This window comes from Kwoniella dejecticola, chromosome 4, assembly GCF_000512565.2.
Source record: "Kwoniella dejecticola CBS 10117 chromosome 4, complete sequence".
Taxonomy (NCBI): domain Eukaryota; kingdom Fungi; phylum Basidiomycota; class Tremellomycetes; order Tremellales; family Cryptococcaceae; genus Kwoniella; species Kwoniella dejecticola.
The window spans coordinates 1,510,677-1,524,985 of NC_089304.1; the positions used below are offsets into that span (position 1 = coordinate 1,510,677).

A 14,309-nucleotide genomic window follows, 5' to 3' on the forward strand; every position below is an offset into this window, starting at 1 on the left:
TAGACTGTGGATTAGTCGGGGTACGCCGACAGCGCCTTTCTGTGATTTTCGGCCGGGTCGGAGCAGCTAGGATGATCTCAAGATCGAAGGGATTGTGAGCGATTTCTTGGCTATATTCGTCGTATTGTTGAGGCAATTGCGGACTCCATACTCTAGAACAAGTCTTTCAAGCCATGCGAATATAGGTTTGCGAAGCTCAAGATGGCATTCACGGATTATTTCTCGGTACGTCCATGCGTATTTCGACACTTGCCGCAGCTTACTTACTCGCTTTCGGTCTCGTTTCATAATTTAGCCAGTGGCCTTCTTCATTCTTTTACGTGAATCCTTAGAAGCAGGAATAATCAGTGAGCCCTCTTCCATGTTGTCTTCGGAGTATCGAAGATACAATCAGCTAATTCATTGGGTCTCAAGTCGCTGTATTATTGGGATTCATCTCTCAGATCGTACCATCGATCGTCCAGCCCGTACATCTCCCATTATCCGAATCCCGACGTCCATCTCATTCTCACCACGGCGTCGGCGTAAGACAATCAGAAGACTCAGCCCGATCTTCCCAAGAATTGCTCTCCGAACCTCATCAAAACGGCACATACGGCACTTCCCCCCCTAGCTCGTCTTCACCTCGTCTCGAGTCCCGGACTCTCTTGACTCCTCACAATGGCAGACGACTGAGTGGATTGGAAGTCGATCAAGATGATTTGGAGGAAGTTGAGGAAGTCTCCGAGGAGAAGGATAAAGTGGTCAAAAAGATGAGATTGCAGATCTGGAGTGGAGCTCTGTTGGGGGGTACAGTTGCCATGGCCATCGGAGCGATCTTCCTATATGTCGTGAGTACACAAGCCTCTTGAGATCGAGTTTGAACAAAACAGCCGAGATTCGTCTAATCATGTTGTGTCGTCTCAGTTCTATACTTACACGCATGATTTATGGCAAGATGCGGAGAATTTATGGGAAGGTGGTTTCTGTGCTCTTGCATCTATATTGTGAGTGAACTATACGCAGACTGTCAGCTCTGTTTACTGATCGCTGATGGTCATGCGATCGCAGAATCCTCGTGATGTCGTTGGCGTTCCTTCGACTCCCTCATGCTCAAGTCAAATGGCGTCTCAAGCTTTTATCCGCGTATCATTCACATTCAGAGTCCGATCCTGAGCATATACAACATCATCCTCATGCACATGGAAATCGACATAAGCGCGCAAACAAGGCTACAGCCATCCTATTCGGGTTGCCGTTCATCACTGTCCTTCGAGAGGGTCTGGAGGGTGTAGTCTTCCTCGGTGGAATCGGACTGAGTGAGAAGGGAAGTGCCGTTGCAGGTGGTGGAATCGGAGGATTGATAGTCGGCGGTCTTATCGGTAAGCAAGGGCTCCACCTATTGCGGCTGCCGCACGTATTTAGTATGGACGCTGATCGAAATCAATCGATTTATACAGCATACTTGCTATTCTCGTCAACAACTCCTTTATCGCTGACGAAATTCGTGCAGTTCTCATCCTTGCTCTTGTTCATGATTGGCGCAGGATTGGCTTCTCGAGCAGCATACGCATTCGAAAGACAATATTTCATATCGTACGTGGGTACAGCGGCGGCCGAAGCAGGCAATGGACCTGGCTCGTACCGCGTCGCAGGAAATATATGGCATTTGATATGGTGGGATCCGGAACCTGGATCAGGGGATAATTTCGCTCAGCTTGCTCAAGCTGTCGTGGGCTGGAATAACACTGGAACCGTTTGGACTGTGTAAGTAGCAAAACTACACTTCACTTCATCAAGCAGTTGGTCAGTATGGGGTAAGAGAGATTGAGTGCTGATACAAATTTTGATGTTGTTGTTGATGTTGGGTCAAATAGCTCGACGTATATAGCGTATTGGCTTTTGATCACTTTCACCTTGGTCCATGCGAAGTTCAAGGAAGGACGAACGGCGCTATGTGGGCAGATGTCGAAACGAGGATGGGAAAGGGAGTTCTCCAGAAGGGAGAGGGGTGATGCAGAAGACGAAGTTTTGCTAGATGACCGAAGTGATGTTGGAGAGTAATTTCAGCATGGTGGTCGCAATGAAGTTGAACTCCATTCAAGCGAAGGATCTCGTCAGTAATTGCATGATGAACAGTTCACCTCGGATGTATAAGATATCTTTTGATCGCTCCGATGATATTGAGACAGTACAGTTGTGGTCCTGGTCTCGCGTAGGTCGGTGGTGAACCAAGACAGGTGGTAATTTCTTTACACGATCCGGTCATCCGGCCACACCAATAATGGTATGCACGTAGAAAGCTAAGGCATTTCTGGACCGGGGCCAGGCCATAAGAGTGAAAATCTCGTAATTATACCTCGTATACCTCGTATTAGCGCAGGACACAGGACTTTTTTTTGGTTCCTGTTATCGATAACCCGTCATTCGGGTATGACCGAGTTAGTACAGTTATGTCGATCGGATCTGATAGAATTGGGTTCATCGATCATATGATCGCGCATCCCATTCAGTCATACGCTCGTGCAGTCAGACCTTCGAGGGACGTATGATACCATCTGATCGGATCTGAGGTGGGTATGATTACGAGATCGACGACATACTACTGATCTGTCTTACTTAATCAAGGTTACCAGTATCTTCCCATGTGAACGTGAATGTGAATGAGAATGAAATGAACGGGATGGTCAATGATATGATCTACCTTGTTGGATATAAGCTAAACTTGTATAAGATCATGCATGTCTTATATTGTACATTCATATCCATATCCAGTTGATCAGATTGCGTTCGCTTCAATAGTCTCATCTGCATATCGTGATCTGAACTGGACTCGCCAATCGATATCTTCACTTCCTCACCTCACACCACCTCACTCCGTGTCTGCTTCCCGTATTGTGACTGATCGATCGTGGTTGTGATCAACAACTCATCGAAACTTCGAAATGACTGGACTCTCTCTTAATCCATTGAATTACACCTCCCCTCCCTCAACATCATCATCATCATCATCGACATCGACAAGCGCAAATACGAACCCAAAGAAATGCGCCTGGGTAGTCTTCTTACTCAGCACACCATCGTACCTACCCGGTATCTTGGTCTTAGCATGGACATTGAGGAAAATCAACTCGAGATACCCATTGATCGTAGCTGTCAATCCGAAATTAACACAACTCGACGACGGAACCATCCTGAAAGCGCTGAGAGAGTATGATCTGGAAGTGAGGATCATCGAGCCGATCGTACCCCGGGGAGAGGTGACATTGATAGCTGAGCGATTTGTGGACACGTGGAGTAAAGCGGCGGTCTTTGGGTTTGAGGATTACGATGTGAGTGCGCTTAAATTCCAAATTGAACATCGAGGTCGAATGAAATAACAACACCAGATACGATGTCGATCCCTTTCTGTATGCCTGGCGCTTTGTCTTCGCGCTCGCTGCATTATATCCCGTCACCTCATTTGATGTACACTGTCCTCTCATCGCTCACTAAGAGAGTCGGAATGAAACTGCATGACGTCCTTTGGCTGACGTGAGATTCTTGATCATGGTTTGACAGAGAGTCTGCCTCATCGATGGCGATATGATGATTCGACGAAACATGGATGAGCTGTTCAATATACCTCTCAAGGACGATCAGATCGCAGCTACCTTTGCGTGCGTATGTAATCTGGATAGATCAGCATGGGCACCAAGTGATTGGTGAGTCCAAGTTCGGATCTGATTGCCATGTACCCTTCTATATCTTCTCCTTCTGCTTCTCCTTCCGACACGGCTACCTCCAAACCTTGAGATTTGAGATCGACAAGGCTGATATATCCCCACGCCGTAGGACAAGGGACAACTGCGGTTTCACCCCTTCCCATGGGTCGCAAGCAATAAGCCACCCGGGACCAGCTCAGCCGAACGGCACACATTCATTCCTCAATTCCGGCCTGGTAGTCCTCACACCCTCCACTGCACTATTACAGCGGATACATCGATTGGTAGAAAGTCCTTCGGGGGAAGATCAAGCGCGTATAAAAGAATGGGCGTTCCCTGACCAAGACCTGTTCGCTGACTTGTTCAGGGGCAAATGGATTAGTATACCGTGGATATACAATGCCATCAAGACGATGAGGTATTGGCATGGCAATTTCTACAACGACGAGGAAGTCAGGAATTTACATTACATATGTAAAAAACCATGGACGTATAGACCGACACCCAACCCACCGGATTTGGCGAAGACCACTGGCAAGGTGTACAAGGTCGAAAGTGGGGATTATTATGCGCAAGTGAGGGATGGGGAAGTGGGACTGGATGAGAAGAGGGCGGACGCGGTGACGCATGGATGGTGGTGGGAGGAATACGAGGAGATGTTGGATGATATGAGGCAAAGAGGATATGGGTGGATCGAGATGGTGGAGGATTTGACGGATCGGAGGACGATGTGAGCGAAAGGAGTGGGAAACGGTGAGTCGCCGATCAGGACAGCCCCTTTGCGTCCGTTATTCAATAAGATCATGATTTGGTTTCGCCTTTGTTTTCATGTCTGAGATGTGGATGGGGAGCTGATTTTGGATTGCTGGGCAGGATGTCCTCGTGCCCATTACCGAAAACGCTTGATATCCATGTTCGTCCGCCATTTGTCGACACTCGAGATTTCCTCCTAAAAGCCATATCATGTTGTCTCTTGTCCGATGATTTTGTTGTACCTCATCGGCGAATGTAGCATGTAGCATGTGACCTTATCGCGCATATACCAGTGACACGTAAGTCCCCCTTATACGGCTTCCCCGAGCGCACATGTTGCTTGCGGGGATCAGTCATCCCGCTGCGCTCGAACGATTGCGGATTCCAGACGTCGAGCGTAGTTGATCCGATCCCTAGAGGTCGAGCAGTCTCCGATTCTTTTTTTGGCATCATAGCTTCCCACCTTTGAGTTCGATGAATTGCCGAAGAGCACATTCCATCGCACCAGCTTTCTTCTCCTTTTTCTGCTGTTTCTTACTCTTCTTTTCACTCTCTTCGATCTCTCTGTTTTTCTGCTCGTCTGGCTGCACTGCTGGAGTTCCCTTAGCTTCTTCAATGATCGGAGTTTCAGAGTGATTATCGTGGGAATTCGTGACAAGTACATCGGTCCATTTCTGTATGTTCGCCAGACATTCTGCCGCAGTGAACCATTGACGTCTGCGTTCATGTTTCTCTGGCCTAAACGAAAGCACGTATCAGGTTTCTTTCCTTGTTTTTTCTCTCTTTTTTTTTTGGGGTTTGAGGTACAGGTGTGCGTGTTGGAACTGGGCTTACCACTGTTCGATACATTCTACGACGTCTTCGTTGACCTCGAGAATATGTACGTGCCACACTGCTCCGTTTTTCTTGGATGGTAGAGCTAGCATCATCAGACGCTCTTCGTCCTCTGGAGCAGGCAAGGAAGGTGGTGTGCCGGCTTTGAAGGGGTCAATCAACACAAGCTGCGGTCGCAATCGGTTCGCAAACTCGGCTCACCCTCTTCCCATGATTCTCTGACGGCAGCTTGGCCTGAAGTTTCGCCTTTCTCGATACCTCCTTTCGGGACTGTCAGGGGTACAAGCGTAAGCCACGACCGCACATCCTCAGGCGCGGATGTACTTCTGTTTGAGGATGCGCGTGATGAAGGGAAGGTGCAGGGCGATGATTGTGATCATATATATGCTAAGAAGTGTGACCCACATATCCACAGATCAGGATGTTGTCTACTTGTAATCATCAGTAGTCTATCGGTTTGCGGAGAATAGATTAATGCCATAGCGACATGTCTCGGTTCGTCGGACTTGGTCATGGTGCTTTGCCTTTCATCAAGTTCGTGAGCTATATGGTGCCAGCTATCAAGCAGGGATGTAAAGTAGATGAAAGGCAGGTAGGTCTATGGCTCGAATGGAAGCTGGCACTGAGCGGCTTTGCTGTTTTGCTGCTTTATATATAGCTCTGCGAGTTTAATATCGACCACCGTAGATCACTGGGTGCACGCAACAGGGAATGAACGTGTGATTACGTAGAGATCCGATCAAAGTCAAGTACCGCTTTGACGCTTTGATCCCTTTCTAATCTCACCTGTAAAATTGCCCAATCGAGTAATAATCACGCGTAGTGAGCTTGTTTCTTTCTTTCTTTTTCTTCGCTTGTGCGGACGAGATATAACCGGTTCAGTTGATGCTCTTGGTGGTATTCCGCAATTCACTCTAGCTGGTTACAAAGGATCTCTGGTTATCTTGCCTACTCATATCGAAGTCGGACAAAATTTTAGCAGCCCTTACAGTGATCCTAGAGACTTGAATTTCATACCGACCTCCGATAGTGGAGTTATCAGCGACACTCGCCCATCAAGACTCGCCGCCTGTCCAAAAGCGACACTCTGTTCTGATAGTACGGACACAATATAATACCGAAGAAACAGACTACCGCATCACAAATTCCGACCACATCTCCTTGGACTTTTGGGCTGCTGATAGGAACACAAGGATGATCATCCGGGCGGATCAATAGGGAGATCCGACCACACAGAACATATCCAGTCGATCACGTTGCACGGGAATCTGAATTGGTGGCTCCAATTAAACTCCTTGGCCGTTCTCGTTGGACATCACCGCGTCAACAAGCCAGAGAGCTCCAGCTGTAAATCAAAGCCAGTATCATATACGCGTAAGCTCTAGTGCTCTTCATGAGCGAACTCATGTCCACATCGCTGTCGCCCCTCTAGACGTGCTAATCGTGGTCTTCATCCACAACATAGCTCACACGCAGCAAGATGATGGATCATATCCTTGGAAGACCTTCTCCTGCTGTGCGCCGCACGCAGATCTTCCTCGTCCTTTTCTTCTGGATATGGCGGCTATACAAAGGAGACGGTGCGCCGCGACCGACAGCTACGCGAAGTGCGATAGGTGCTTCGCCAAGCCAGCGTATTGGGCATTCACAGCGAGCCTGGATAGCTAGAATATGGGTCAAGATCGTTGGTAGAAGGATGGTCAGGTGGATTGGGGATGCGAATGAACGTCTCAGCAAGTCTTAAGATTCCATTATTTCATTGAGCTTATGGATCAAGCGTCATCCTGAGCTGATGGCGCTGGACAGAACACTTTACTCCATATCAGCTGATATTAGCGACTTTGACCATGGTGTATGCTCTGCGGCATCTGGATGACCTACTAGGGCTGGGTGGTGAGTCTGATCAAGTGTAGAGGCTCAGGCAGTCGGGCAGCGTTACTGAGTCTTGTCTTACGACAGCACCTGAACCATTGGCTCGTTTGGTGAGCTCCACATCCCATGACTGTGTTCGCAAAGAAAATGATTGATCTGGAAATTTGCAGTACTCACGTTCCTACTATCGAGCTACCTACGTCAATACCGCTTTCGATGCTGGCTTCGCTTCTGCTATGTCGATACGGCCGAAATGGCTCAAAGATATCTCTAGTATGGTCTTTACAGGATATTATCTTTTATGGGCTACGGAAGGGGATGAAGTGGTAAGTCGAGTCAGCTATCAGAATATATCAAATGAGTTCATGTCAAGCTAATCAGTCCTTTTATCACAGCTGAGACGATTCAGGGCGGTGTGTTCTGTCGAGATGCTCCGTGTTACATGGGAAAAGACGAAGAATCCATATGTGAGTTCGAACGATATTTGCATGATCCCGGCTGACTAGATCTATGAATCTAGGTGCGACTGCTCACAAGCTTTCACCGACCTCGCGTACCCCTCATCCGTCATCTCACCATTCCTCGACCTCCCACCTCATCCCGAGCGAATCTGCCTGCAGTGAAAGTGATGTTGTTCTTCAACGGTACCGATGCAGAGTTGGCGAAAGCAACGGAGATGGTGATAGATTATCCTGGTGGGGGTTTCGTAGCCATGGGTCCGGAATGTCACGAAGAGCGATTAAGAGTCTGGGCGAAAAGAACGGGAAAACCGGTTCTGGGTGTAGACTATGGTAAAGCACCTGAATGTGAGTCAATCTGCAGACTTCGAAGGTAAAATACGCATGCTGATGTAGGGTCGAAGATCCATATCCATGGGCGATTGAGGAAGGATTTGACGCGTATCGTACGCTGATGGAGACGAAAGGGGGATGCATCGGTATAGATAGTGGAAAGTTGGGCATCGTCATAACCGGCGATTCTGCGTGAGTTACGACTTGCGGAAGTATGTCGTTGAGGCTGATGACCGACACGCTTGGCACAGCGGCGGTAATATATGTGCGACGATCATGCTTCGGATCCTGGAACACCCTACCGGTATTCCCCTCCCAGTATCGATGATACTTGCCTACCCAGCCTTAGACTTCAATTTCACTTCATGGATGTCGCCGACAAATCTACGTGTATTGCGCACGGAACAATCTGAAACGCAAATACCGGGTTTGGCTCATGGCAAAGATCACTTGAGACACAAGTCGCCGTTGAGCGTCGTCAATGATATCGAGAACGGGGGAGGCAAAAGGAGGCAAAGACAAAAAAGCTGGGCTCAGACCATTTCAGGCAAATTACCCAATATTATGAGCCCTTTAGAGGAGAAAAAGCAGAATGGTAACGGGGTCAAGAGCAATCCGGCAACGCCATCCATAAGGATAAAGGACCTGCCCCGAAGCATGTCGGCGAAATTTGCAGGATGGTTGGGCGGAGAAAGCAGTGCTGGCACTTCAGATCAAGAAGATGGTTCCGACAACAGCGATGAGGATGAAGACGAGGATGATACCGCTACTATCAGACCGCCTCGACCCGAGGCTGAGCAGTCACTTGCAGCCAGGGTGAAAACTCCAGCCGCGGAGGAAGGCCAATTTCTACTCAGTCCGCCAATCGCCTCACCGGCACCTATAGAAACCCCGTCTACGGATGATTCCACCGCGCCAGCGGGTCAAGATCAAGTTGACCAGATTGTAGCTAAGAAGCGAAAGAAACTGCCAATTGGTACTAGATTGACCATGACTAGTCGTTCGGGCTATTTCCAGGATAGAATAATCTCGCCTAGTATGGTGGGTAATGTTGCTCTTGGGAGTGGATCTCAAGCTGACGTTTCGGCATCCCTTAGATGCGAGCGATGGCGATACTCTACATCGGCCCGAAGCGAAATCCAGACTTCGAAACAGATTATTACATCTCTCCTATCCTTTCTCCGCCCCATCTCCTCGCGCATTTCCCACCCGTTTACCTGATCTGTGGAGAACGAGACCCGTTCGTGGACGACACCGTCATATTCGCTGGCAAAATCCGAGAAGCCAAAAAAGCGCGCCGTGCTCAAGCAGAATATACCGCTCGTGGCAAAACAGCGAAGTACGGCGAATACTTGCAGATGTCGACAGGCAAATCAAAGACTTCGGATGCTTCTCTGAACGATCTACCTGATCCGATCTTGAGAGAGTCTGATGACGATTGGGTGCAAATGCGCATTATCGAAGGATGGGGCCATGGGTTCATGCAGATGTCATCTCTCATGAGGGAGGTCGACCCAATCTTGAACGAGATGGCAGATTGGATCGACGAGTCTTTTGCCAGGTTCCAAGAACATCAGAGGGATATGGAAGAAGTCAAGTTGGCACATGCTCAAGCGCAACAACTTTTACTAGAAGAAGAACGAGCGTTGACCGCCCCAGATGAGCATCTGTTACCACCCATCTCGACTCACGTCAAGCCCTCTAGGCAATGGCAGAAGTCGCCTTCGACAACTCCGCTAGATACAGCCGATCTCGGATCGTCTTACCTGAGTCGAAATCAAGACGAATCCGAAAGCGACGAGAATGACGTGCCGGAAGACAACCTGGTGACTTTCACACCCAAGTCAGGGAAAGATAAGGTGATCAAGAGGAAATTACCTCCGCCGTCAAAATTCAATCCTGTGCCTCGACGTCCGTCTAAAGAGCGACTAGATTTGCATCGATCCAACTCCATGCCTAGATTCGATGTTGACGAAACAGGATCCTCAGGGGAAGTAATGAACCTGAAAACTCCGCCACATTTATCCATAAGATCATTGCCCCAGTCAGATGAGAAGAAGGGTTCAGGGGCTTTTGCTTTCTTCGGCGGAGGAGGGGGAGGAGGACAAACAGGAAAGAATACTACGACGAACAGATTACCTGTACCTAAAAACCTGTACGGATTATCTGCAGGACAGAGATCGCAATCGCTTGAAAGGAATCATTCTCACTCAACGGTCTCGGCACCGATAACGACCGGAAGCGGAACTCCCTTACATGGGAACGCACTTGATAAACCGAAGAATTCATTAGTCGCTGCTGCGGTAGCTGGCGCACGGGCCGCCTCACCTGCCCTGGCGGCGGCGGGCTTTGTACCTCAGAAAATTGGGGATGTGAGTGAAGCTGAGCTGATGAGAAGGAGGAGGATGGAAGCTGTTTATGGAATCGGGGGGATCCCTGATCATGCGCATGAAGAAGGCTGGGGTTCAGAGGGCGAGGACGACGAGTGTTGAGCATCAGGAATGTGTCTACTTGTCTCCATCGCATTATCTAGTTTCTTTGATGATTTGCCTTGATTTGGACTGAAGTCTAGATATTATATTAGTTGTATTTTTTCGCTATTCATTTGCCCTTTCACAATCAATCCATGTTTTCATCGCATTGCATTGCATTGCAAATCGCGAGATCGTAATCTCAGAGCACGTTGTCCTTTCCTGGGCTACCGTAATTCGCATATGTGTATATCTGCATTTCGTTATATAGCTCCAGCATTTGGCTTCCCTCTTTCCCTCTTTACCTCTTTACTGCTTTGCTGATAGGCTTCGAGCAAAGCACATTCAATGCATCGCCACATTTGTATTGTTGTATTGTTGTCCATAAACGAAGCCCAAGAATAGAGTTATGATTGATTCCACCCTTTCTCAATGGGAATCTGGGAAGCGATCACATGCTCTTAATCTCCAGCCAATCCATATGGTCGTGTTTACAGATTTACCTTACCGGTTAAAGAGTTACGAGTGATTAACCGGTCAAAGTGGTTGACGAATCATCGATCTGTCTATTCATAATTTCACTCTCTCTGCGATTGACCATTGTACTCGTACTTGCATACATCTCTTGATACTCTCAACATCAGCAGCAGCAACAGCAGTGATATCAGCGACAAACAAGTCCCACGCTATACATTGTCTCTGACTCTGAAGAGAAGCGAGAGCAGACAATCATAACGTAATATCATAGCGACATAATGGCAACTCAAGAACAGACTTTGAAACCCTTGACAAGGGATGAAGTCTCCAAAGTGAGTAGATGAGTCCACCGAGCTTATCATTCTCAACTTCGGCCCTCTCTCGTTTCTGTGGCAGTTTCTGCCCAAGTTATGGTGTTTGGGGCATGACGCTGACGCCGATGGGCATTTTCCTGTGTAGCACAACAAAGCGGGCGATCTGTGGATCATCGTCGATTCGATAGTTTACGATCTGTCAAAATTCGGGAATCTGCATCCGGGTGGTATTGGTGTATTGTTAGATGAGGAGGTCGGTGCGTATACTATTTTTCTATCTCATCCTAATGTTTGTTGGCTCCCAACAACAATGCTGAGCGGGAATGTATCGCTTGGGGTGAAACAGCCGGTCAAGATGCTACGACTGTATTCTATGGTCTGTAAGTTCCTCGCCCGTTCAGCTATGACCACATGGTTTGACTGACATCGGATGACCCGCAGCCATCGATCAGAGATATTGCAGAAGCCGCAATACCAACGACTAAAGATAGGCCAGATCGAAGGCGAGAAGCCAATCATCAAACATATGCAACCCGGAGACCTGTCCAAGGTAAGTCGGCTCTCTCTAGCTATTTACTGGCTCCTAAATTTTGTACACCGAAACATGTTCATCATGTGCATCCGTTGACGTGTTGACGTGGGAACATCAGGTGCCATACGGCGAACCGACTTGGTTGACTCCCGAATTCAAGTCGCCGTATTTCAAGGAATCTCATCGAGCGTTGCAGAAAGGTAGATCGCCTTGTCATCGCGACTGACAACAATAGAACGATTCACTGACCATGTGTGCTGTATCCGTATCTGCGTGATAGCGATGCGAAAATTCGTGGACGAGGTCATATACCCCGATGCACAAGCTTGTGAGGAATCGGGTAAGAGAGCTAGTAAGGAGGTCATGGAAGCTATGGCGTGAGTCGCTGTTCGCTTCTCGTCCCTGGAGAAGTCTCGTCCTTGGGGGAAGCATTCAAGCCGTAGCTGAATCGTACTGGGGGCTCGTGTAGTAAGACCAACTTGAACGCTATGAGGTTGGGTCCTGGTAAACACCTGCACGGACGAGACCTCTTCGGTGGCGTTGTCAAAGGAGAAGAGTTCGACTATTTCCAGTGAGCCTGTCTCTCATCTGAGCACACAATTGCAACCCTGAGGTAAGGCAGCTGACGGAACTGCCCTTTGCAGCGAGCTGGTTTTGACTCAAGAAATCACTCGAATGGGTGCACGAGGTTATGGTGATGGCTTGAACGCCGGTATGGTCATTGGACTACCGCCAGTCCTCAACTTCGGTCAGGAGCCTCTACGATCGAAAGTAGTCGAAGAGGTATTCAGCGGTCAGAAGGTATATTCCTTTTTTCATTGATGGTCACTCTAACACAGTCTTTTCATAGGCTGATCAATCGGGTCCATGATAGGTAATCTCGTTGGCTATTTCTGAAGCTTTCGCTGGATCCGATGTGGCGAATCTCCGAACAACGGCTACCAAGAGTGAAGATGGTAAATACTGGACGATCAACGGTACAAAGAAGTGGATTTCGGGTGGTATGCACTCTGACTACTTTGTAAGCGCGTAAATTCCCGGATCACCGTTCGTCAATAGTAGTATGCTAAAGGACGTTCTGTTACTGGCTTGTAGACGGTCGGTGCGAAGGTGAGTGACCCTGATCAGTCGTAGCTAGCTGTATAGATCGTTGACAAGTCATGGACATAGACCGACGGAGGTCTCACTGCTTTCCTGGTCCCTCGTGGCGAAGGTGTAGAGACGAAGCAGATCAAGACTTCATACTCTACCGCTGCAGGCACAGCATATATCACTTTTGACAATGTCAAAATCCCTGCCGAAAACATGCTAGGTCCGGAGGATGGGGGTCTGCTGGTTATCTTGTCAAACTTCAATGTATGTCATTTTCGTCGCTAACTTGGAGGTTGCTGGCTGATCTGCCTGTTTTCATTCAGCATGAACGATGGGTCATGTGCTGCGCGAGTGCCCGAAGCTCCAGGATGGTCGTCGAAGAATGCCTCAAATGGGCTGCTCAACGGGAAGTATTTGGTCGACCTCTGTTGGCTCAAGCTGTGATCCGTGCAAAGTGAGCCTCACCTTGCCTGCGCCAGTTTCGAGGCATCTGGGAAGCTGATCGTCTCGAGAATCTAGATTCGCGTCTATGATTGCCAAAGTCGAAGCTATTCAAGCTTGGCTCGAAAGCGTAACGTACCAAATGAACAATATGACCTATAAGGAACAATCGAGAAACCTGGCTGGGTAAGTGGATGAGGCATCAGGTGGATCTTTGAGCAAGCAATTCATGATGTCTACTCTTATCAGTCAAATCGCTTTCCTCAAGATGCAATCGACTCGATTCGCAGGAGAGATCGCGGATGACGCGGTTAACATCTTTGGTGGTCGAGGTCTGACCAAGACTGGGATGGGTAAATTCATCGAACAGTTCCAACGAACTCAGAAATTCGATGCTATCCTTGGTGGAGCTGAGGAGGTATTGGGTGATTTGGGTGTCAGACAAGCGTAAGCTACTCTCTTTGTGACTCTTACTCAGCGCTGATATGTGTTGACTTTTATCAATTCTAATTTGCAGAATGAGAAAGATGCCCAAGGATGTTAGATTGTAATCCGTCTGACGAGTTCAGCAGTTTCTCTAGCCTGTCATTTGTAATGAGTCCGCCTATTCTGTATTGTCATCTGCTGACTGTAAGGTTGTCATTCCTTCGCTACCGTATTTGTGTTGTGCATGTACCGTGCTAAGTGTTTCGTACCGTCAGATCATGCTTGAGTGCACGCGATGATGCTCTTAATGCTGTGCCGTGTGAACTTTTGTGAGACCCTGATTAGGATTTTCGTAATCGCATTAGGGGATTTTGTGCACAGCAATGCCAAGACGCAATTAGCTTTTGTAATGCACAATTAGACTTTTATTTTGGTTAACCGATGAGATTTATGGTCATGACGACATACTTCTGTTTCGTGTTTTTGACTTTATCTTACTCATGTGCGTACTTCCGAGAGCAGGTATTCGAACATTGATGATTGACATTCCTCACTCTCAATGACCGGCAAAGCTGTTGAAAGCCATCTTTGAGAGCACCTAGCATTGTTGCGTTGATCAAGTC

The 14,309-nt window shown here is 48.1% G+C and overlaps 5 protein-coding genes across 5 annotated transcripts; 4 read left to right on the plus strand and 1 right to left on the minus strand.

Annotated features, from left to right (window-relative positions):
• Positions 1-201: 201 nt before the first annotated feature.
• On the plus strand, positions 202-2,043 carry I303_103825 (uncharacterized protein; the record flags this gene model as incomplete). The annotated part of the gene is made up of 7 exons (XM_018407158.1): positions 202-225; positions 296-347; positions 415-830; positions 907-986; positions 1,051-1,361; positions 1,440-1,746; positions 1,857-2,043. 7 exons carry the CDS (start codon positions 202-204, stop codon positions 2,041-2,043), a joined length of 1,377 nt encoding a protein of 458 aa, XP_018263966.1.
• An 881-nt stretch (positions 2,044-2,924) lies between these two features.
• Positions 2,925-4,417, plus strand: I303_103826 (uncharacterized protein; the record flags this gene model as incomplete). Its single annotated transcript, XM_018407159.1, has 3 exons — positions 2,925-3,311; positions 3,541-3,683; positions 3,814-4,417. 3 exons carry the CDS (start codon positions 2,925-2,927, stop codon positions 4,415-4,417), a joined length of 1,134 nt encoding a protein of 377 aa, XP_018263967.1.
• A 468-nt stretch (positions 4,418-4,885) lies between these two features.
• On the minus strand, positions 4,886-5,784 carry I303_103827 (uncharacterized protein; the record flags this gene model as incomplete). The annotated part of the gene is made up of 4 exons (XM_018407160.1): positions 4,886-5,174; positions 5,271-5,412; positions 5,472-5,540; positions 5,676-5,784. The coding sequence occupies 4 exons, from the start codon at positions 5,782-5,784 to the stop codon at positions 4,886-4,888; spliced, it is 609 nt and encodes a 202-aa protein (XP_018263968.1).
• A 966-nt stretch (positions 5,785-6,750) lies between these two features.
• I303_103828 (uncharacterized protein) lies at positions 6,751-10,425 on the plus strand (the record flags this gene model as incomplete). The annotated part of the gene is made up of 9 exons (XM_065968853.1): positions 6,751-7,003; positions 7,077-7,163; positions 7,230-7,252; positions 7,313-7,468; positions 7,538-7,609; positions 7,663-7,948; positions 8,005-8,125; positions 8,185-8,974; positions 9,031-10,425. The coding sequence occupies 9 exons, from the start codon at positions 6,751-6,753 to the stop codon at positions 10,423-10,425; spliced, it is 3,183 nt and encodes a 1,060-aa protein (XP_065824925.1).
• A 734-nt stretch (positions 10,426-11,159) lies between these two features.
• Positions 11,160-13,811, plus strand: I303_103829 (uncharacterized protein; the record flags this gene model as incomplete). Its single annotated transcript, XM_018407162.2, has 15 exons — positions 11,160-11,213; positions 11,341-11,452; positions 11,542-11,575; positions 11,637-11,745; positions 11,846-11,927; positions 12,008-12,104; positions 12,197-12,298; positions 12,372-12,528; positions 12,602-12,748; positions 12,823-12,837; positions 12,898-13,083; positions 13,143-13,273; positions 13,339-13,446; positions 13,510-13,707; positions 13,778-13,811. The coding sequence occupies 15 exons, from the start codon at positions 11,160-11,162 to the stop codon at positions 13,809-13,811; spliced, it is 1,566 nt and encodes a 521-aa protein (XP_018263970.2).
• Positions 13,812-14,309: the final 498 nt, after the last annotated feature.